General features: G+C 43.2%; 1 protein-coding gene across 6 annotated transcripts in view; it reads left to right on the forward strand.

The window, feature by feature from the left end:
- The window catches only part of adam15 (ADAM metallopeptidase domain 15), a 48,470-nt gene that overhangs the window by 22,608 nt on the left and 4,364 nt on the right, over window positions 1–21,498 (forward strand). Inside the window, exons 6-23 of one of the 6 annotated variants that reach the window (XM_038272583.1) lie at window positions 161–350; window positions 426–491; window positions 3,033–3,104; window positions 3,180–3,349; window positions 5,007–5,091; window positions 5,163–5,311; window positions 5,988–6,165; window positions 9,085–9,177; window positions 9,258–9,453; window positions 9,616–9,724; window positions 9,805–9,994; window positions 11,816–11,893; window positions 14,382–14,493; window positions 14,568–14,721; window positions 16,055–16,163; window positions 17,332–17,400; window positions 20,178–20,246; window positions 20,748–20,813. In XM_038272583.1, coding sequence (XP_038128511.1) covers window positions 161–350; window positions 426–491; window positions 3,033–3,104; window positions 3,180–3,349; window positions 5,007–5,091; window positions 5,163–5,311; window positions 5,988–6,165; window positions 9,085–9,177; window positions 9,258–9,453; window positions 9,616–9,724; window positions 9,805–9,994; window positions 11,816–11,893; window positions 14,382–14,493; window positions 14,568–14,721; window positions 16,055–16,163; window positions 17,332–17,400; window positions 20,178–20,246; window positions 20,748–20,813 — 2,155 coding nt within the window. The remainder of the gene's footprint in view (window positions 1–160; window positions 351–425; window positions 492–3,032; window positions 3,105–3,179; window positions 3,350–5,006; window positions 5,092–5,162; window positions 5,312–5,987; window positions 6,166–9,084; window positions 9,178–9,257; window positions 9,454–9,615; window positions 9,725–9,804; window positions 9,995–11,815; window positions 11,894–14,381; window positions 14,494–14,567; window positions 14,722–16,054; window positions 16,164–17,331; window positions 17,401–20,177; window positions 20,247–20,747; window positions 20,814–21,498) is intronic. The other 5 variants (XM_038272584.1, XM_038272585.1, XM_038272586.1 and 2 more) reach the window with 5 other exon arrangements.

Consider the following 21,498-nt stretch of genomic DNA (forward strand, 5'->3'; position numbering starts at 1 on the left):
CCACATCCTCCTCTTCCTCACTCAGACCTCTGGATGGTGGTTCTGGAAGCGGGTCGGAGCATCTTCTGTTCTGTCTGTCAGCCTGAAATCAGACCTGTTCTTCTTCTGCTGCTCTAAGGCTTAAAGCTCTCCAGCTTGTTCATTTGTTGGTTTCCTGCAGCGGCGTCTTGGTTCTGAACTCCTCCCTGAGCTTTGAGCTGCAGCCGCAGGACCAGAACCAGCGGGATGGGGAGGAGGAAGACCTTCACCTGCTGTTTGCTGCCGGTCCTCTGGAGGGCGCTGCTGCGGCAGGCTGTGGGGTGTCGCACACGTCTGACTCACCAGTCTCCAACTGGACCCACTTCCGGAGGGTAAGAGTGTTCCTGTAGGACAGCGGGGGAGGGGCTTCCTCGGGTTCTGTTTGACCTGATTGGTTTCCTCTGCAGACCAAGAGAGACATTCTGGCAGAGACCAAATACGTGGAGCTGGTTCTGGTGGTGGACCATCAGGAGGTCAGTGGGTTCAACCAGAACCTGCTTCTGGTAAAGTTTCCAAAATGAACCGGTTCTGAGGTCTCATTTATAAAACATGGCGTCTGATCAGAAGCAAAGGATTAGTTTGCTAACAGAAAAAAAACGGCTCAGGTGGGCGGGATTCTGCAGGGTTAATGGAAAAGTCCGGTCAGCGAGGAATAACCAGTGGGTCATTATTTATACCTATAACTAAACGTTCGCAGTGATTTAATGAAGTTAACGTTAATCCGTATAAAAATTTATACAATACCATTTTCCCCCAAATCTAGTAGCCCCTCCCTCCTGCCATCTTCCAGCAGTGACGTCACGGTGCGGTAAGCCTAGCGCCATTCTCCCCGCTTTCCAAGCTAAATCAATGGGAACTACTAGACACATCTGCAATCAACAACAATTATTGAAGATTTCCAGAGGACTTCACCATTGAAATTCACCAGAGCTATAGTGAAACTGACAATGCCCACGTGCATGGCAGCTGGATGCTGGAATACATCGGGGAAAAGTGAAAAAAAGAGTTATTCCACCTTTCTGATTCCTGATCCTCCACGGACGGGTTGGTCGTTGGATCGCCAACTTGAAGAGGGAGGATTTGCCATCGAACTTCTGGCCAGAGAAAAAACCCGTAATATGTAGCCAACATTTGGAAGAAGAATGTTTTCAAGATGACTTGGATAATAGCGCGTTGTGACAAACACCAGATACAGCACTGGGACTTGATCAACAGCCGATACCGCACCGTGACGTCACTAACCAGTAGGTGGCAGTAGTGTTCTTTGACAAACATGGATGCCTCCAGTAAAGCACATTCACATGAAAATTACTCTGAATTAAAAACACTGATCATTTATTGAACAGGATGGAATAAGAAGAGACAGAAAGTTTGAATTCTGAATATGAGCGACTTTTCCTTGCAGCTCAGAACACATCGGATCTGATTTTACTTCCGATCCAACAGAAAATCGTGCCTCGGTAATTGTGCCGTTTAGCGCTGATTGAGAGTCAATGGGGATGATTTCCTGCAGGGGGCAGCGTAGCTCCGACTGAGATAGTAAAAAATTTCTTAAATTAAGTGTATTTATCCTTAATTTCAGTAGTTAAACAGGATGATCTGCCAATGAAATTAGAATTTTTACTCTTAAAATAAGATAATTAGATAATATGCACTTGAAATAAGACAATGTAATTGTTTTTTCTTATTTTAAATGTAAATTGTCTTGTTCCGTTGGCAAAGTGTCTCACTAACCTCCTTAATTCAAGATAAAATGCACTTATTTTAAGAAAAAATTACTTATTAAGATTTACATTTTTTGCAGTGCAGGTCTATTTTAGTCGGACTACTAAGGAACTCAGCAGCAATTTCCTTACAGGAAGAGGTTACAAAGTAAAACTCATCCGCTTTGGGGGAAAATCCAAAATAAAGTCTGTAAATCTCACAGAGAAAGAGTCTGTCTGGAGTCGCGTTTATAGTGAGCAGGACAGACTGGAGCAAAAACAATGAAACATTAAAATAGAAACTTTCTCCATGATGGGAGTTCAGATAGAAACGGATAAAGTAGAGATCCTCCAGAATAAGGAGGAGCAGACAGAGCAGGTCAGAGCAGCGGATCTCTCACCTCGTTATGGAAAAAAGAAAGAAAAACTTCCCAGATCTCCCTGAGAATCACCTCTCAGTCGCCATAGAAACCGTCCCACTGAGTTTATTGCTGCATTTTTCTTTCCTTTAGACGTAGATCTCATGTTTTAATAGATTAACATTCTATCTGTTCTGGTTCTAGAAGCTGCACAGACTCGTTAAGTAGAGGCGAGGTCTTCTGCTCCCCAGGAAAGGGGCTGGGGTTGCGATGATGGGGGGAAGTGAGGTCTTCTTCTCCCCTTTAACGGAGAACAGAAGACCTCGCCTGTTCAGCCAGGCCAACAATTCCCTCTAACGACCCCCCTTTCAGAGACATAGACAGGTATGGGGCATTGCAGGCTAACAAAGAAGCCAAACGACCCCCATTCCAAAGGGGGGGACCCGTTCATCCGTTTCTATTTGCATGTTTTCTAAACTAAAACCAGGCTTTGTTGGGCTGCTGGATAAAACCTGGAACTAAACGCTATTTCTGACATTTTGGAATTAAAAATCTTCCTGGATGGAAGAGAAACGTCTTCAAACTTGGAAACAAAGTCCAGAGGATTGATTTTAACTTTCTCTGAAATGACTCTGACCCAGTCTTGGTAGAATGCGCCACTGTTTTTTTATTTCATAATGTGTTCCAGTGAAATGTGGGAAATAGTTTTATTGTGTTTAGAGACAGAAGTGATCAAATCTGCATAGATCTGCTCACCCTGCCTAATCAGGGACATGGAGAAACATCGGGTCAGAGGTTAAAAAGTCGTAGTCAGTCGGTGTGTTCAAGTAAGTTAAGCTTTAAAAATGAGACCCCAGAACTTTGGGAGGGGATCCAGGGACCGAGTTCTGCTCTTCAGGTCCAGGATGGTTCGGATCCTGCTGGTCCTCTGACTCCTGTTTGCTCCTCACAGTTCCTGAACTACCAGAGAAACAACAAGACCGTCCTCTACCGCATGCTGGACGTGGCCAACCAGGTGGACTGGGTGAGACTCAGCCCCCCCTATAGACCCGGCCCCCCCCGGGCAGTCCCACAGAACCGCCTTGTTTTTCTGTTCCAGTTCTACCGGCCGCTGAACGTCCGCGTGGCGCTGACCGGCCTGGAGATCTGGAGCGACCGCGATAAGATCCGGGTGGAGAAGAGTCCCACCGACACCCTCAACAACTTCCTGGAGTGGAGGAGCAGAGAGCTGCTGCCGCGCCTTCGCCATGACAACGCCCAGCTCATCATGTAAACGTTCACCAAAATAAAAGCTCCTCACGTTGATTCCAAGCGGCTTCTTTGGGCTTTGGTTGCTTCTGACCTGCAGCCAGAATAGGGCCGGATCTGCTCGGGGCTCCGCCCCTTCTTATGACATCAACACATGGCAACGCCACTCAGACAAACTGTATTATACCCGTTTTTTAATAATCGAATCTCTCCTGGAGTCTCAACATATTGTTCCCTATATTTGCTATTATTTTACATTTTATCAGCGATCTAAAGTAGAAAACAATCATTATCAGTCTGGAAGGAAAGACAGACTGAGCTCTGCTATTTAACAAGGAGACACTAAACGTCTCAACTTATTTTTATTAAGAGCTGATGTCAGAGGAAGTTAACAGTTATTCTACTTGTTGAATAACAAACAGTTAAAGGAAAAAACAAAAAATAAACTGTAAAATCAGTATGTATATTTGTATGAGAAAAAATATTTTCAATAAAAAAGTGCAAATATATAAAAAGAAAAGAATAACAAACGGTTGATGTTGAAACAAATATAAAAGTAGTGTAGCCTAATGTGGCTAACCAACGAGCTAAAAGAGGCTAACCTGTTAGCTAGTGAGCACAGCTAGCATAGCGCCACCCAGCTCTCCCTCTTTATATCACGGTCTAACAGTTACTTTGTACCAGAAACAGATTTTTTTGTTTTGTTTTGTCATTGATCAGGTAAAACTTAATCGGTCGTTAGAGACGCTAACGCTACAGATGCTACCAGCTGTTAGTATCGTTGTCTGGGCAACCACAATGTGTTACTTAATGTGGCAACGTTCAGCCAATAGTGTAGCGTAACGCCACTGGCAGGAAGCGGGACCGCAGCAGATCTGGGAGCTACAGCGGGAAATTAATTAATTACATTTTTAATAAAATCTCAATTTAGAAAGATGCTATTTTCAAATCGCAGAGAAACTAAATCTCCAACCTTTAGGTGGCGCCGATACGATGAAAGTAGGCATGAGCCGCACAGAAAGGAAGCTAGAGGTCCAGCCACTGATCTCTGTTTATTCACTGGATTGCTGACTGGTCGGCCATGTTGGTACTCCCACGGAGACAAGCAGTCAAAGGCATTAGGCTGCTAAAACCAGCAGGTTTCTGGCTGTGGGAAGTCGTTCCACAGGTAATGAGTCATGTGTAATTAATACATGTATATTACATCTATATCATGGATGCATCACTTTTGGCTCATCTCTATTATTCTGCTCCATTTACACATTCATTTTACTGTGATGGATTGTATAATATGTTATATTACATCATTTATAGACTTCATAATGACTCTGCAATGTGATTGGCCGATTTGTTTATTCTAAGTTAAAGTTAATCTACTGATGCTATGAAACAGCCAGTCTGTGTCAAAGTGATGAATTTATATTTAGTTTAAAAGCCCTGAAAATGAGAACATCATGGTTGTTCGATGCTTTAGCAGAATGGAACATCTAACCCCAACATGGTTCAGCAACCAAAAAACATCCCAATGATCTGAAATCAGAGCAAAGATGGTAGAAAAACGCAGCAGATCTCTGACTGGAAACAACAGAAACCTTTCAAAAGCCTCCAAAGTCCAAAGAAAGTGTCTGACGGACGTCCAGAAGGTTCCAGGTCTGACTGCTCTGTCTGAACCCAACAGGGGCGGCTCTTTTGACGGCACCACCGTGGGGATGGCGTCTCAGTCGTCCATGTGTTCCCGGGACCGATCGGGAGGCGTCAACGTGGTGAGACCCGCTCTGTGCTGCCGGAGGCGACCGGAACCAGCCTCGTGTTTTATGACCCGTCTCTTTCCCAGGATCACCTGGTCAGCGTTCTGGGCGTGGCCTCCACCGTCGCCCACGAGCTCGGACACAACCTGGGGATGAGACACGACACGGCCGATCGCCGCTGCTCCTGTGAAAATGAGCCACGCCTCGGAGGATGCATCATGGAGCCGTCGACCGGGTCAGGATCAGGATGCAGAACATTTCCACAGCCCGTTCTCCGCTGAACGTCTCGTTCTGCTGAATCAGGGAATAGACCTGCAGACTTTTCCACGCCGCCGCTGGCTTATGGCCGCCTTAGATAACGCAGTGATTACTATTAGAGTTATTATTGTTCTCTGCAACGTTTTATTCCCACTGAATAACAAACGATGTTAAAACACCGAAACTGAACCTCTCAGGTGAGGCTTTGGTTATGATTGACAGACGTGAAGTCGGCGTTTGTCCAAACATCCGCAGCTTTGATCATCTGCGTGGCCTCTTCCTCCCGTCTGAGAGCGACGACTTTTTATTCAGTCTGTTGGTAGAGGTGATGTTTGGGTTCAATCTATCGATGTTTACGTTATAAAACCTTTCCCAGTGCGAGCTGTTGCTCTCCCTCCATGTTTTTACATGCAGATCTGTCTGCATAGTTCCAATATTCCAAGGTAGAGGTGCAGAAACATGGAGCATAAACCCAGCTTTAATCAGCGGGTTCTGTCTGCTTAGCTGGCGCTAACGAGGTCGTCTTAAAGCAGGAGAACTGAGCCGTCTTTGAAACCCCTGATCAGCAGATCGGCGCATTGAACTCTGACTCTTCTCATTGGATTAACATCTGATCTCTTTGTTGTGGCTCACCTGTCCACCTCTGGCTTCAGGTTCCTGCCAGGTCAGCTCTTCAGCAGCTGCAGCGCCGCCGATCTGTCCATCAGCCTGCTGCACGGCGGCGGCATGTGTTTGTTCAACGTGCCGCAGCCAGACCGCCTGCTGGGAGGACCGCGATGTGGAAACCTGTACGTGGAGAAAGGAGAGGAGTGTGACTGTGGCCTGCTGGAGGTACTCGCATGTCCACCTTAAATTATCTGCTGTAGACCTTAAATCAATTCCTGTCCACCTTAAATTATCTGCTGTAGACCTTAAATCAATTCCTGTCCACCTTAAATTATCTGCTGTAGACCTTAAATCAATTCCTGTCCACCTTAAATCATCTGCTGTCCACCTTAAATCATCTGCTGTCCACCTTAAATCATCTGCTGTCCACCTTAAATCATCTGCTGTCCACCTTAAATCAATTCCTGTCCACCTTAAATTATCTCCTGTCCACCCTAAATCAATTCCTGTCCACCTTAAATCATCTGCTGTCCACCTTAAATCAATTCCTGTCCACCTTAAATCATTTGCTGTCCACCCTAAATCAATTCCTGTCCACCTTAAATCATCTGCTGTCCACCTTAAATCAATTCCTGTCCACCTTAAATTATCTCCTGTCCACCTTAAATCAATTCCTGTCCACCTTAAATCATCTCCTGTCCACCTTAAATCAATTCCTGTCCACCTTAAATCATCTGCTGTCCACCTAAAATCAATTCCTGTCCACCTTAAATGCTCTCCTTAGCAGTGGCAGCTGGCCAATAGAGGGCGCTAAGGTGCCGCTCACCCACCGAATGTCCCTGATTAAGAATTAGAAAAAAATATATATTTTTTTTATATAATTTAATTTTAAATTTGCATTTAAAAGATTTCAAAATATATGTATTTCTTAGATCTGCAAGATACACATTTAATCTTTAATGACTAGTAAGGCGTCATTCAATTTTCTGTCGGATTGGTTAGTTTCAAAGTATAAATCAGCCTGAAGGCTTTATTCTTCCTCCTTTCCAAAGGTCAGGTTCTGATCCAGCGTAGATATAGACAGCTAGGACGGATTTAAAGCACTTTATAGAAAAGGCAAAGAAGAATGAACAACCTGGGATTCACATGGAAAATAATAGAATATGGTCGGCGTTTTCTAGATCTTTGTTCATTTGAATAGTTGCTGTTAAATAAGCACATTCTCAGAAAATAGTTTTTATATATAAAAAAATTTACATCTGACTAAAAGAAATTATTAAACTGGTTCATTATATTTTTTTAGGTTTGTGACACAATATTGGACCATTGGAACACAGATTTACCTTCAAAACGCCTCAGAAGGACAAGATTAATGCACAAAAAGTAAACCTGGACAGGAATTTAGGTTTCGTTTTTATAAAGTGCTTTTATACGTTTTTTTTGTTGTTGGGATTCGTATAAATATATTGGTGTGATAATTTAGTACGTTTATTGTTTTTGATATACGTCTATTTTGAATTTATAGCCCCCCCTGGAGAAAACTCCACCAGACGCCACTGCTCCTTACCACTTTAAATCTTCTCCTGTCCGCCTTAAATCTTCCCCAGTCCACCTTAAATTCTCTGCTTTACACCTTATATTCTCTCCTTAAATCACCTTAAATTCTCTCCTGTCCGCCTTAAATTCTCTCCTGTCCGCCTTAAATCCTCTCCTTTCCACCTTAAATTATCTCCTGTCCGCCTTAAATTATCTCCTGTCCGCCTTAAATCCTCTCCTTTCCACCTTAAATTCTCTCCTGTCCGCCTTAAATTCTCTCCTGTCCGCCTTAAATTCTCTCCTGTCCACCTTAAATTCTCTCCTGTCCACCTTAAATTCTCTGCTTTCCACCTTAAATTCTCTCCTGTCCGCCTTAAATCCTCTCCTGTCCGCCTTAAATCCTCTGCTTTACACCTTATATTCTCTCCTTAAATCACGTTAAATTCTCTCCTGTCCGCCTTAAATTCTCTCCTGTCCACCTTAAATTCTCTCCTGTCCACCTTAAATTCTCTCCTGTCCACCTTAAATTCTCTCCTGTCCGCCTTAAATTCTCTCCTGTCCACCTTAAATCCTCTCCACCTTAAATTCTCTCCTGTCCACCTTAAATCCTCTCCTGGCTGCCTTAAATTCTCTGCTTTCCGCCTTAAATCCTCTCCTGTCCACCTTAAATCCTCTCCTCTCCACCTTAAATCCTCTGCTTTCCACCTTAAATTCTATCCGGTCCACCTTAAATCCTCTCCTCTCCACCTTAAATCCTCTCCTGTCCACCTTAAATCCTCTGCTTTCCACCTTAAATTCTATCCGGTCCACCTTAAATTCCCTCCTGTCCGCCTTAAATCCTCTCCTGTCCACCTTAAATCCTCTCCACCTTAAATTCTCTCCTGTCCACCTTAAATCCTCTCCTGTCCACCTTAAATCCTCTCCTGTCCACCTTAAATCCTCTCCTCTTCACCTTAAATCCTCTCCTCTCCACCTTAAATCCTCTGCTTTCCACCTTAAATTCTATCCGGTCCACCTTAAATCCTCTCCTCTCCACCTTAAATCCTCTCCTGTCCACCTTAAATCCTCTGCTTTCCACCTTAAATTCTATCCGGTCCACCTTAAATTCCCTCCTGTCCGCCTTAAATCCTCTCCTGTCCACCTTAAATCCTCTCCTGCCTCTCCTGTCCGCCTTAAATCCTCTCCTGTCCGCCTTAAATCCTCTCCTGTCCGCCTTAAATCCTCTCCTGTCCGCCTTAAATCCTCTCCTGTCCGCCTTAAATCCTCTCCTGTCCACCTTAAATCCTCTCCTGTCCACCTTAAATCCTCTCCTGCCTCTCCTGTCCGCCTTAAATCCTCTCCTGTCCGCCTTAAATCCTCTCCTGTCCGCCTTAAATCCTCTCCTGTCCACCTTAAATCCTCTCCTGCCTCTCCTGTCCGCCTTAAATCCTCTCCTGTCCACCTTAAATCCTGTCCTGTCCACCTCAGTCTGTCTGCTCTGTATTTTTATTGTTAAGCTCATTATTTTAGTCATCATTAAATCATCAGTCGACAGCACAGCTTCATCCTCACATGCTCCACATGACTTTGTTCTTCCTGTTTCCATTGTGCTGTCCTCTGATTGGCCAGGAGTGTAGTGACCCGTGCTGTAATGCGTCCACCTGTCGGCTGGTTCCTGGAGCTCAGTGCTCGTCAGACGGTATCTGCTGTGAGGACTGTAAGGTCAGACCGGCTTCATGTCTCTGAATTTAAGCCGTCAGCATCAGGCAGAGCCTCACCTCTTCTTCTTCTTCCTTATTCAGCTGCGTGCCGCAGGCTCCGTTTGTCGTGAGCCGCTCGGCGAGTGCGACCTGCCTGAGTACTGCACAGGCTCCTCCCCCTACTGCCCCCCTAACGTCTTCCTGCAGAACGGTGAAGCCTGCCAGAACGGCGCCTCCTACTGCTATGGAGGAGTCTGCACCAACATGGACACCCAGTGCCAGATGCTGTGGGGAACCAGTAAGAAAGCTGAGTCTAAACCAGTTTACGCCAAACTAAAGCAGTTTAGCTGGTCACTCCGCTGAAAGCAGAGGAACAATCAGATGAACCTGAAATAAAAATCTCGATCTAAACCAGGAACATCCTTTCTTCTGTAACTGGTTTGAACTGGTTTGTGTTCAGATGCCAGCAGCGCTCCAGCTGTGTGCTTCTCCTCGGTCAACAAACAGGGAAACAAATATGGAAACTGTGGTCAGCTGACCAACGGCTCCTACCTCCCCTGTGCAAACTCGTGAGTAAACGGTGCTGTTCTGTGTTCAGCCTACAAATCCCATGATGCCTCAGTGCTCCAGCTTTATCCTTCTGTTTCAGAGACGTTCTCTGCGGGAGGATCCAGTGTCAGGGCGGGACAGAGCGCCCCCTGCTGGGCAGCATCGCCCAGATCCTCACTGTCCGCTTCAACAACAGCGACCTGGTCTGCAGGGGGACCTTCTTCCACCTGGACGACGACGTGTCGGATCCAGCCACCGTGGACCAGGGGACCGCCTGTGGGCCCGGAAAGGTCTGAGGAACGCCGACCGGTTTTAGATTCCATCTGGACAATAGCTTCGTTTCCATGGACACAAATAATCATCTTGAAGGTCTGATTAGATCTTGATTAGATTAGATGATTCGGTCCGACTGGAAATAGTTTTTATTCTGATCTTGATTCTGATCGGTGTCCTTGTTCTCACCCCCGGATCTTTGGAGTTAAATCCTCTCCTCTGCTCATGGGCACAACGCCAGCGAGACGTTTTTCTCTTTACTGACCTTCATGCGCTGGCGGCTGGTCCCTGGTGGAGGAGGAGGCTCTAATTGATTGATTGATGGACTTTATTGATCTCACAGTACTCGTTAAATCAGCTCAAATAGTAAGAGAAGAAGAAGAAGGAAAAAAAAGGTGCGTGATGGGATATTTACAGTAAATACAGTGAATCTGCATATGACAGCTTTTTATATATATATATGTATATATAGTAGATCATTATACAGGGTTATTGCATAGGGTGTTTACATGGATATTTAAATAGATGATATTTATACAAATAGTTATTGCAGAGGGTGTCAAATATAGAAAAACAGGTTATTGTTTACATGGGTATTTATGCAGATGATAATTATATGTATAGTATATATTGCTCAGGGTATTAAATAGTAATTATTCTCCATTGCAGCAGTTATTGTGGTTGTAGTGTCTCATTGTAGAATCTGGTTGCAGCAGGAATGAAAGACCTGTGGTTGAGCTCCTTTTTACAAAGAGGCTGTAAAAGTCTTTGACTAAAGGAGCTGCTCAGCTCCTCTATGTGTGGATGAACACGCCATCCTGTCCTCTAGCTAAGGAGCGTTAGCATGAGGTACCGGCGAGTCCTTAGCTAAACTAAAATGACCACCATAGTGGAGAAAAAAACAACACATGACTGATGAACCGAAGAGAAATTAAATACTGTTTCTGATCCTAACATTAAAGATGAGGAGGAGCGGAGAAGTACGGCTTTATTTCAGGGTTCCCGCGGGTCCTTAAAAAGTCTTAAAGGGTATTGAATTCTTCAAAATAAAAGGCCTTAATTGGTATTAAAATGTCTTGAATCAGTCTTTCATAGGTCTTAATTTTTAAAACATCATAAATAGGATAATTTTTAATGATTTATTTTTGTAATCTAAATAAAACATCAAAATTGACCTTTTTTTTTTTTTTTTTTAAATAACGGCTCGCCATTATTGGTTCCGTCCCGATAGAGGATTGTTTTGTTCCCTGCTAAAACAAAGTTTGTGAATTCAGTTAAATAATTGTTAAAATAAATCTGTCATCTGTGTGTTTTTAGCTTTCTTCCTGTATGGGAAACTTTTCAAAATGTGAAACATTAGTGCAGTGGTTTATGTTAAAATAAACCTTTGGGTTAAGTTGTAGCAAGCAGGTTTTTCTTGTGTTTCTTGTGAATTTGGTCTTAAATTTTTATTTCAAGTGGCATTAAAAAGTCTTGAATTTAACTCGCCTTATGCTGTAGGAACCCTGTAGCTGGCAGCTGCTGCTTCTTCTACTACTAAAGCATTTCTGGAAAACCTTTATTTAGTTTCCATGGAAACAGATTTTAAACTTCTAATAAACAAAGAGAGAAATTTACACATGCGGGACGTATTTTATCCCTCAGAGCAGCAATAGAATCTGATTGGCTGAAAGATATATTCTTTTTTTTTTTTTTCTGTCGTCTTTGTTCTGGTTTATTTTCTGTGTCTTTGATTGATCTAAACCAGTAAAGTATCCAATCTTCCCAGTAAAGGAAAATAATCTGCAGGTTTTGCCTGGTTCTGTATAACTATCATTTCTCTGCTTTGATGTTTGCAGGCCTGCTTAAATCAGAAATGTCAGGACGTGTCTGTGTTCGGTGTGGACGAATGTCGCAGGAAGTGCAGCGGACACGGCGTGAGTCTCACCTGCTGAAATCCACCTAACAGGAACGATCGCTGTAAAAACCTAACAGCTGACGGCGGCTCGGAGGTTTAACCGGAGATCTGGGATGAACTTCCCAGATCTCTCTGAGAATCACCTCTCTGTCGCCATAGAAACCGTCCCACAGAGTTTATTGCTGCGTTTTTCTGTTCTTTAGACGTAGATCTCATGTTTTAATAGATGAACATTCTATCTGTTCTGGTTCTAGATGCTGCACAGACTCGTTAAAAGAAAAGTTCGTTCAGCTTGAATAATCAACGGATAATTTTTTATACTTAAAACTAATACTTTCACTATCATTTAATGAATTTACAACGAATCAGTAAAAAAATAAAAACAATTTTCGTTGTAATCACGCCGTCTGGGAGCGGCCATTTTTGCCCAAATATAGTAACGCTTCACTCCTGACATCTTCCGCTGTTCTGTCAGACCCGCATATAGATAGTTAATATCTGTTTATCCCTTTAGTGATTTATAAAAACTAGGGATGCAATATATAATCGGCCCCCTATCGGTATCGGCCTTAAAACTGAATATTGGACATCGGCCCCCCCACCGATATTTAACCCGATATTTGATCAGCTTCTGAGTTTCTAAAGTCTAAAAAAAATAAAAACTTCTTTTTTACAGACTTAAAAACTTCTAAAGACGAGGGAAAAAATATTGATCCATTAAAATATCCCAATATCTTCATATGCTGATATATTGCCATTTAAAAACACCATATCAATCTCTTTTACTAATGAAATATTGCTATATGTCATCGTTATGCTACGAAATCCCCCGAAAATTCACCAAATGTTGCCATATTTTTATATGTTGATATATTGACGCGGTATCGATCTATTTTACTAACAAAATCTCACAAGAATTTGCAAAATATCACGAGAGTTTGTAACAGAACGATGAAATTTCACGAGATATTGAAAGTAAAATAGATCGATACCGCGTTTTTAAAAATCTATTTGATATCAGCATATGAAAATATATTTGAGTATATTATTTTTCAAAGTGTCAGAAATGGATAACAAAACTGCTATTTTCAATGACTACTTATTTTTGTCCAGCTTTAACATCGGTATCGATATCGGTTATCGGCTACATGAGTTTTAAAATATCGGCATATCGGATATCGGCCAAAATCCCAATATCCTGCATCCCTAATAAAGACACAATTTAAGGTCAGATCTCCATACGCTTCAAAAAACAACAATAAGTAAGAAATTAAATTGTGCATGACTAAAGGGACGCGCCCATTAAGGTAGTTTAAAGTTTATTTTTTGCACAAAATTAAAGCTATAAATTAAAGGGATAAACGGGACTAGCATATGAAAATCTGACATCTTGCGTACCAACCAAGGATATTCTGATTTAGCAGAACACTGGCAGTGACGTCACGGTGCGGTAAGCCTAGCGCCATTCTCCCCGCTTTCCAAGCTAAATCAATGGGAACTACTAGACACATCTGCAATCAACAACAATTATTGAAGATTTCCAGAGGACTTCACCATTGAAATTCACCAGAGCTATAGTGAAACTGACAATGCCCACGTGCATGGCAGCTGGATGCTGGAATACATCGGGTAAAAGTGAAAAAAAAGAGTTATTCCACCTTTCTGATTCCTGATCCTCCACGGACGGGTTGGTCGTTGGATCGCCAACTTGAAGAGGGAGGATTTGCCATCGAACTTCTGGCCAGAGAAAAAACCCGTAATATGTAGCCAACATTTGGAAGAAGAATGTTTTCAAGATGACTTGGATAATAGCGCGTTGTGACAAACACCAGATACAGCACTGGGACTTGATCAACAGCCGATACCGCACCGTGACAATGTCACTAACCAGTAGGTGGCAGTAGTGTTCTTTGACAAACATGGATGCCTCCAGTAAAGCACATTCACATGGAAATTAATCTGAATTAAAAACACTGATCATTTATTGAACAGGATGGAATCATTTCAGATTTAAAGGACTTTCAGAAGTTTCGGACTTTTCCTTCAAGAGGAGCTTTGCTTTATAGAATGCACCAAATACCTTTAATAATCTGTTCCTGTTGAATGTGGGACATGGTTTAATGTGTGTTTAAAGCACAGAGATAGAAGTGATAAAAATCTGCATAGATCTGCTCACCCTGCCTGGTCAGAGTCTCTCTAGTCTGACATGGAGAAACATCGGATCGCAGATTAAAAAGTCGTAATCAGTCGGTGTGTTCGGTGCTGGAGTGGAGCAAACATTAGTTCTGATTTACGGAATATTTTAAAGTATTTTTATTTGTTTAGTTTAAAGAACTCCATTTACCAGATTGTTTTATTTAGCTTTTATTTCTATTATTGCTGTTATGATCCTGTGAGCAGCAGCCAGAGACCCTCAGAACGCCGTTAGATGAAGGAGGGTTGATGGTGCAGCGTTCAGGGCTCTGCAGCTGCCTTCCTCCTGACGCTCGCTGTTCTTTGTGCCTCAGGTGTGTAACAGCAATAAGAACTGCCACTGTGAGGTGGGCTGGGCTCCGCCGGACTGCAGGTACTCCGGTCATGGTGGCAGCGTGGACAGCGGACCGGCCGGAGCGGCAGCAGGTGCTCCTCTCGGCGAGCCGTCAGAAGCGCAGCCTCTCCTCTCTGTTCTGACCTCTGTCTGTCTCTGCCATCAGAGTCCGATCCGGTCCGGGTGGCGCTGCTCGTCATATTCTTCTTCATCCTGCCGGTGGTCCTCCTCTTCCTCGCCCTCCGCTTCCCTCGGTGCCGTCGGAGCCTCTGCTGCCTCGGAGCGAACAGCCCGTTCCATAAAGCCCGCCATCAGACCCGGTAACGCCCACACAGACGCGCCGGTTTACCGGCCACGGCTTTACACACACCTGACTCTTCTCTTACCCACAATGCAGTGTGACTGACTGTGAGGTGTGGGGTTTGGACTTTGAACCCGCCCCCGTCCCCAGGTACTGCCGGACCTGCTGGGTTCTGGTCTGTGGTTGGTTCTGTAGACTCAGAGCGGTGAAGTGATGCTGGGTAGGGATCAACAGTCAGTATCTTACCGCCACTCAGCGGCTCTCGGATCCTCTCAAAAAAATGGCCGCCGATCTCTTTGAGGTTATCCAACATGAAGCTGCGGCTGTTTAGTTTCCACCAGAACCAGGAGGGTCACATGTTTACATACCGCCACCACAACCTGAAGGTTCTAGAAAGTCTTCTAATTGAACTTGGATGGACTGATGGCGTCTGTGATCATACCTGAGTCCTGCTGATCTCTGTAGAAACAGAGCCGGGTGTGAGGGATTGCTGAAGAGTCAATGAGTCGATGCAATCAGCTGGTTTTCCTTAGATAGAAAACTTTGAATCAATCTGACTGGATGATCTGGTTGATCCGGATCTATAAAGTGACCTGAGATGACATGATGTGAATTGGAGCTATAGAAATAAACTGAATAGAATTGATTTTATTTGCCAGTAGGAATGAAGCCAAACACCGATTGTTAGCGGGTCGAGTCATGTTTAAAAAAACAGGCGTTAACTATAAAGCTATTTTCAGGCTTTCCTCTCCTGCTGTGGACCCAGCAGGTTCTGACCACGATGCTTCTGCAGCTGCTCGCATGAACAGACCAGAAATGTCCCCAGGAAACGGTTCTAACTTCAATTCCTGGGTTTATTGAGGACAATAATACCAGAGTGGATGATCAGCACAGATCTAATGGGTGTAGGAACTGATAGGGGAACTGACAGGGAGAGGTGCATTCTGGGTACGCTGTTGTCCAGGTAACATACTGACTGCTCAGAAGGATCCGTCAAACCTTCCTGCATCGCCTTCACCCTTCTGACTGCTCCGATAGGATCATACCTGCTGGAAAACCACTTAAAGCTGCACTGGGACCAATTTCACCATCAGGCCAGAGGGGTTTCTGGGTAATGAAGTCCTCAGTGCTGACAGCCATTGTGCAGCTTTAAGTTAAATCAAGAAGTTAAGGCTATAAGCCTCCAGTTTACTGCTTTAGTCCTTTGCTGTTGTTGTGTTTTTTGTTGTGTTTAGAAATCAGAAGATGCAGGTTACCTCATCGTAGATCGGTTTCCATCCGTGAAGCTAGCGGCATGGAAGCTACTTCCTGTTTAGTGAAACGCTTGAAGATTTAAACCGCTTTCTGTCCAGGACTCCTGTGACGGAACGAGCAGACAGCCGGAACGGAGAGCAGGTCCGACCTCTGAGATACCACTTGAACCCGCAGCCCGACGTCCCGCCCACTCCGGCCCAGAAACAGGTAACCATGGCTACAGCAGTAAGCAGTAATGCTTGTAGCGACAGTGGAGAGGAAAAACTCCCTTTGAACAGGAAGAAACCTCCAGCAAAACCAGGCTCAGTGCGAGCGGCCATCTGCTGAGGCCCACTGGGGTTCAAGGAGACAGGAGAAGCAGAATGATGAAAAAGGGGTCCCTATGTCCTCCAGCAGTCTAAGCCTATAGCAGCAGAACTATAGAGATAGCTCAGGATAACCTGAGCCACTCTAACTATAAGCTTTATCAAAAAGGAAAGTTTTAAGCCTAGCCTTAAAAGTAGACAGGGTGTCTGCCTCACGGACTAAAACTGGTAGTTGGTTCCACAGGAGAGGAGCCTGATAACTAAAAGATCTGCCTCCCATTCTACTTTTAGAAGTTCTAGGAACCACTAGTAAACCTGCAGATTGAGAGCGAAGTGCTCTGTTAGGAACATAAGGAACAATCAGATCTCTGACACTGTGATACCAGTTTACACCAGCAGGGGAGGCAGCTGTGCCGTTAGCAGAGCTAATCCAGACATGGGGATAGAAAGGGATAGAATAACCTTTATTGTCCCACAGCAGGGGTTAGGGACCGTCTTTAATCCATCCAGGGATCCAGGCGTCCACCAGGCTGTTCCCTAAAACAGTTTTCAGAGGAACGGAGGATTTTGGACGGATTCTTGCAGAGCTGCCGTGTTCCCATGTGGGAACAGATCATCATGAAGCAGAATGGCTTTAGAACAGAGCCATTCGGGTTTTATCACATTTTCACTCATCTGTAAAGATAAATATCACTAAGAATGAACAGCTCCCATCTGATCATATTTTAGTTTTTTTTAGAAATAAATACTTAAAAGGTAAATAAGTGGATGTTTGCTTTGTTCATTTAGTCATTTTAGTGCTTTAGTCACGTTTAAACCAGTTTATTCCTGCTTTATATTGTTTTTTTTGTTTTTTTTTGCAGTAGTAATTTCTTGAAGCTTTTATCATGTTTAGAGAAAAAGAGCCTCTCAGATAAAGGAAGTGAAATAAGCGCCTCTGATTGGTCGGAGGAAACGAGACTGTTGCGTGATTGAGGAAGTGAAAAGAGCGTCTGCTTTCCTTCCCCTTTTTCTCCACATTAACATTTCTGCCGCCGTCTGACTCTGCTTCCTGTCTTCTCTTCAATCAGGTTAATGACAGACCTGCTCCTCCCACTAAGCCCCTCCCCCCTGACCCCACCCTAACACCCCTGCAGCAGGTAAAGGAACACCTGACCCGTTTCGGTGCTGATTCTGGTTGTAGTTTGTCATCCCAGTGAAGCTGTGTTGTCTTCATGGTTCATGTCAACATGTGAGATTGTTTGTTTGGGAAATTATAGGGAAGCAAAATACAAAAGAAAAACGATTCTATGTGGAAAAAAGATCTTCAAGCTGTTATTCTTCCTATTGAGAAAAAAATCTATTATTCCTGTAACTATAGATCAGTCTGTGCTTTTCTCCATTAGATTTTATTTGTTCTTTGTCTGATCTGAACTTTTATTTCATGATCTGAAACTAAAAAGGTTGAGTTTTACCAAAGCTTGAAGGTTTTCTACATTTGTTGAATGAATCAGTTCAGCTCTGCTTCCTCTGTTGGTTTTTAAGACGCGTCTGTTTTGAATATGGATGAAAGTAACGTCCATATTAGCTTTATTCAGAATGATGCTAACAGCTGATGAACGGGGATTTAAAAATAATTAAAGGGGCTAACACGCAGTTAAGGTCACTAGACAGAATGCTAAGATGACTAACAGCCGTTAATGTTAAACACGAAGCCGATATCAGACCCCAGTTTCAGGTCGGAGCCTCTCTAGTCCACGTCTATGGAAGTAAATCTGTGTCGCTGGGATTTGAATTAAAAATGCCACTGAAATATAAATGTTGTTTTTTTTGTATTTACTGTTTCAGTGTTAAAATATATTCAGAAAACATTTTTGACCTAAAAAAAAATTCATTGTCATTATTTCTACACAGCTGAAATTTCATTTATTTTCTCTAAAAGCTAAAAATTCACATTACTATTTCAAAGTGATTACATTTTAAAATCTTAGTTTTCAGTTGAATTTTTCAGTGTTAAAAAATCTGCATATAAAAAAATTCAACCTTTTTAAAATTCAAACTCAATATTTTCAGCCTCCTGAGATTCAACTGGCTCTATTTCACCGTCTTAAATTCGGCGTCTAAATTCAGCGTAAAAAGGGAAGGGTTACTTCAGGTCACAGACATTAGCAATGGATCGTGGCGTCCAACACCCAGCCAATCCCGTTACGGTTTCTTAGTCACGTGACGTGACGCATGCGGCGCTTATACTGAAGGAAAACCAGCATCATGAGTAGGGCTGGGTATTGTTAAAAAATTTTTGGTTCCGGTACCAATACCGATACCTTCACTTCGATACCGGTTCCTAAACGATACTTTTTTCGATACCAGTTTTATAATATCAATTCAAAGAAAAAGAAAATTACACAACATAAAAAAGTACAAATGTTGAGTTTTATTTTAAGCTCTGATTTTTCCATTTACATTTTTCGTCTTACATAAAAAAAAAATTCAGTGTCTAATATTCACTGTTACATTGTGAGGACCTTTTTACTTAGCAGTTTTCCTTTAGAAAAATGACCGTGTCTGACAAACAAGCCCGTTGAATGGGATCCTACTGACAGCGCACCGCTGGTATGGGGGGGTCTGAGCGGCTCCCACAGAAATATTGGAAGGCTGGATGAACTGACTGCACTGATTAAGTTTTCAGGTGGATTTTCCCACTTAAAAATATAATAAAACTACTTTATTCCCACTGATCACAGCAAATATGGCTGCAAGGCAGAGAAAGGATAGAGTAGCTCCGCCTAACGCCCAGAGAGCCAGAGCAGCAAAGCTGCTTCAGCTGTGCGTCAGAACTAACTGGTACAAGCAGCAAAAATGAAGCAGCAGACGTGATTTTGCTGCTCCTGCTGCGTCCAGTTTGAAAGCAGCATGATTCACTCCGCTCTGGCTTTGCTCCGCCCACGGGCTGCTGAGAGGAGGATGGTCGCGCCGCTGCGGTCCGCTCTTCTTGCAGTCAAACACCGAGCAACTTTCTGCTCTTAAATTGTTTCCATGCACGATGTATCGCATTGCGCACTATTGGCATCAGTCTACTCTGTAGAACCGAAGCATTTCGGTCGGTACCATAAAAGAACCGATGTTCGGTACCCAGCCCTAATCATGGAGCCTGTCATGGTAGCTAACGCTAACTCAACTACAGAAAAATGAAAGTAATAAACTCACCGTTGAGTTAGCGTTAGCTTGCATGTACTTAAGTATATTTTGAAGTACTTTATACTTTCCAAGAGTATAAATTTTTTTTTTACTCAAGTAACATTTCAGTCTGTGACTCGGACTTTTACCAAAGTCATATTTTGGAGACGTACTTATACTTTTACTTGACACTTTAAGACGGTGAAATAGAGCCAGTTGAATCTCAGGAGGCTGAAAATACTGAGTTTGAATTTTAAAAGGTTGAATCTTTTTATAAGCAGATTTTTTAAACACTGAAAAATAAGATTTTAAAATTTAATCACTTTGAAATAATAATGTGAATTTTTAGCTTGAAGAGAAAATAACATGAAATTTCAACTGTGTAGAAATAATGACAATACGAAACAGTAAGTACAAAAAAACATAAAAATTTCAGCTGCATTTTTAATTAAAATCCCAGTGACACAGATTTACTTCCATAGACGCCTCCCAGTCTGGCCTGGTTCTGAAATCAAACCAGTGACCAGCTCCTTCTTGTGTTTGAAGCAGAAGTCCAGCTGTCTTTTATATTAACGCTATTTGCCGCCATTTTCCCAGAGAAGGTGGAGGACGATGCTCAGTTGTAGATATATTTCCAGAATCTAGAAATGTAAACTAGATGGAAAGTGATCTGCTAATGATCCGTTAACAGAGCGGGATCAGCGGCCTCCCTCTGAGCTCTGACCTTCTCCTTTTCCTGCTTTTATTTCTGCTGCTTCAGTTGGTTAAACCGCGACCAGCGGCCCCCACCAAGCCTCTGCCCCCTGACCCCCCCGCCCCCAGCAACCAGGTAGGCTGAGCGCTGGCCGCCGCCCCTCCTGTAATCAGTCCTGCTGCCTGTGATGTTCGCATGTTTTTCTCCCTTTGGATGATTTTTATTATAAGTTATATGTTTTATAATCATCCTGACATTAAGATTTAGCTCTCAAATAAAATCTATTTCTATTTATTAATACATTTTCCATCTTTAATAGATTTCCCAGTTTTTATAAATATTTATTTACATTCTTATTTTTTTAAAACATTTATAAAAAGAAAAAGTCAAGAAAAATAAGACTAAGAAAAGAAAAAATACAAAAGTAATAATTATAGGATTAATTATTGAACTGGTTTCTTTATCACATCAGAACCTGAATACCAGTAAATGGTTTTAGTGGAAGATCTAGATCATGTAGATCTGTTCCTTCTAGCTTCAGTCAGATTTTTCCAGATGACGCTCATTAGTTCTGTTTGCATGCAGCCTGTCTGTCCCGTTTACATCTTCTTCTCTTTCTCCTTGCTAACACTTTAGCTGCCGGTGAGTCGACCAGCTCCGCCCAATAAGCCCCTCCCCCCCGACCCTGTCACACCTGCACAGGTACGCAGCTCAGCGGTAGAACGTGTGTGATTGGAGCTGATTGATCACATGATCATAAAGGATTAGAGTGATTAACCCTTTCATGCACAGGACACTCCTTGCTGTACGCTGCCATCTGCTGGCCATCCAATGCAAATGCAACAACAATTTCTCAAATCCAAGATGGTCGACAGACAGCAAAGCATTTTGGGAAGCTAAAGCGCCTGTCACACCTTGAAGATTTAGACCCGCGAATGCCTGACGTACAAACGCTGGCATACCTTGGATAAGTTATGGGTGCATTTTGTATAAGTCATGAGCGCGCTGAAGGACGCAGAAACACGTCAACATACGGCGAATATGTCAAGAAATGTTTAGCATTAATTTCCCTCCGTATGCCAGCGTCTGCCATCCATCGGCCGTCAGTTCCAGGTCGGTTATCTGATGGTTGACATCCGTTCAGTGTCAGTTCCTCATCAGTCGTGGCGTCTAGCTGATCCTAAACCTCTGAGTAACTTCTGCGTAACTTATCCAGAACTTCTCTCCAACGCATATCAACGTATCTGACGTGTTCCAGACGAGCGCTGAACGTGTTTCTAACTTCCAGCTACTGTATAACGTAGGGACGGAACGGTTTCTGAAAACCGTCCGAACCGTTCGGTTCGACTGTCTCGGTTCGGTTCGCGTGTGTTGCGTTCGGTTCATG

This window comes from Cyprinodon tularosa, unplaced genomic scaffold, assembly GCF_016077235.1.
Source record: "Cyprinodon tularosa strain WSP-4 unplaced genomic scaffold, ASM1607723v1 ctg839, whole genome shotgun sequence".
Classification (NCBI taxonomy): domain Eukaryota; kingdom Metazoa; phylum Chordata; class Actinopteri; order Cyprinodontiformes; family Cyprinodontidae; genus Cyprinodon; species Cyprinodon tularosa.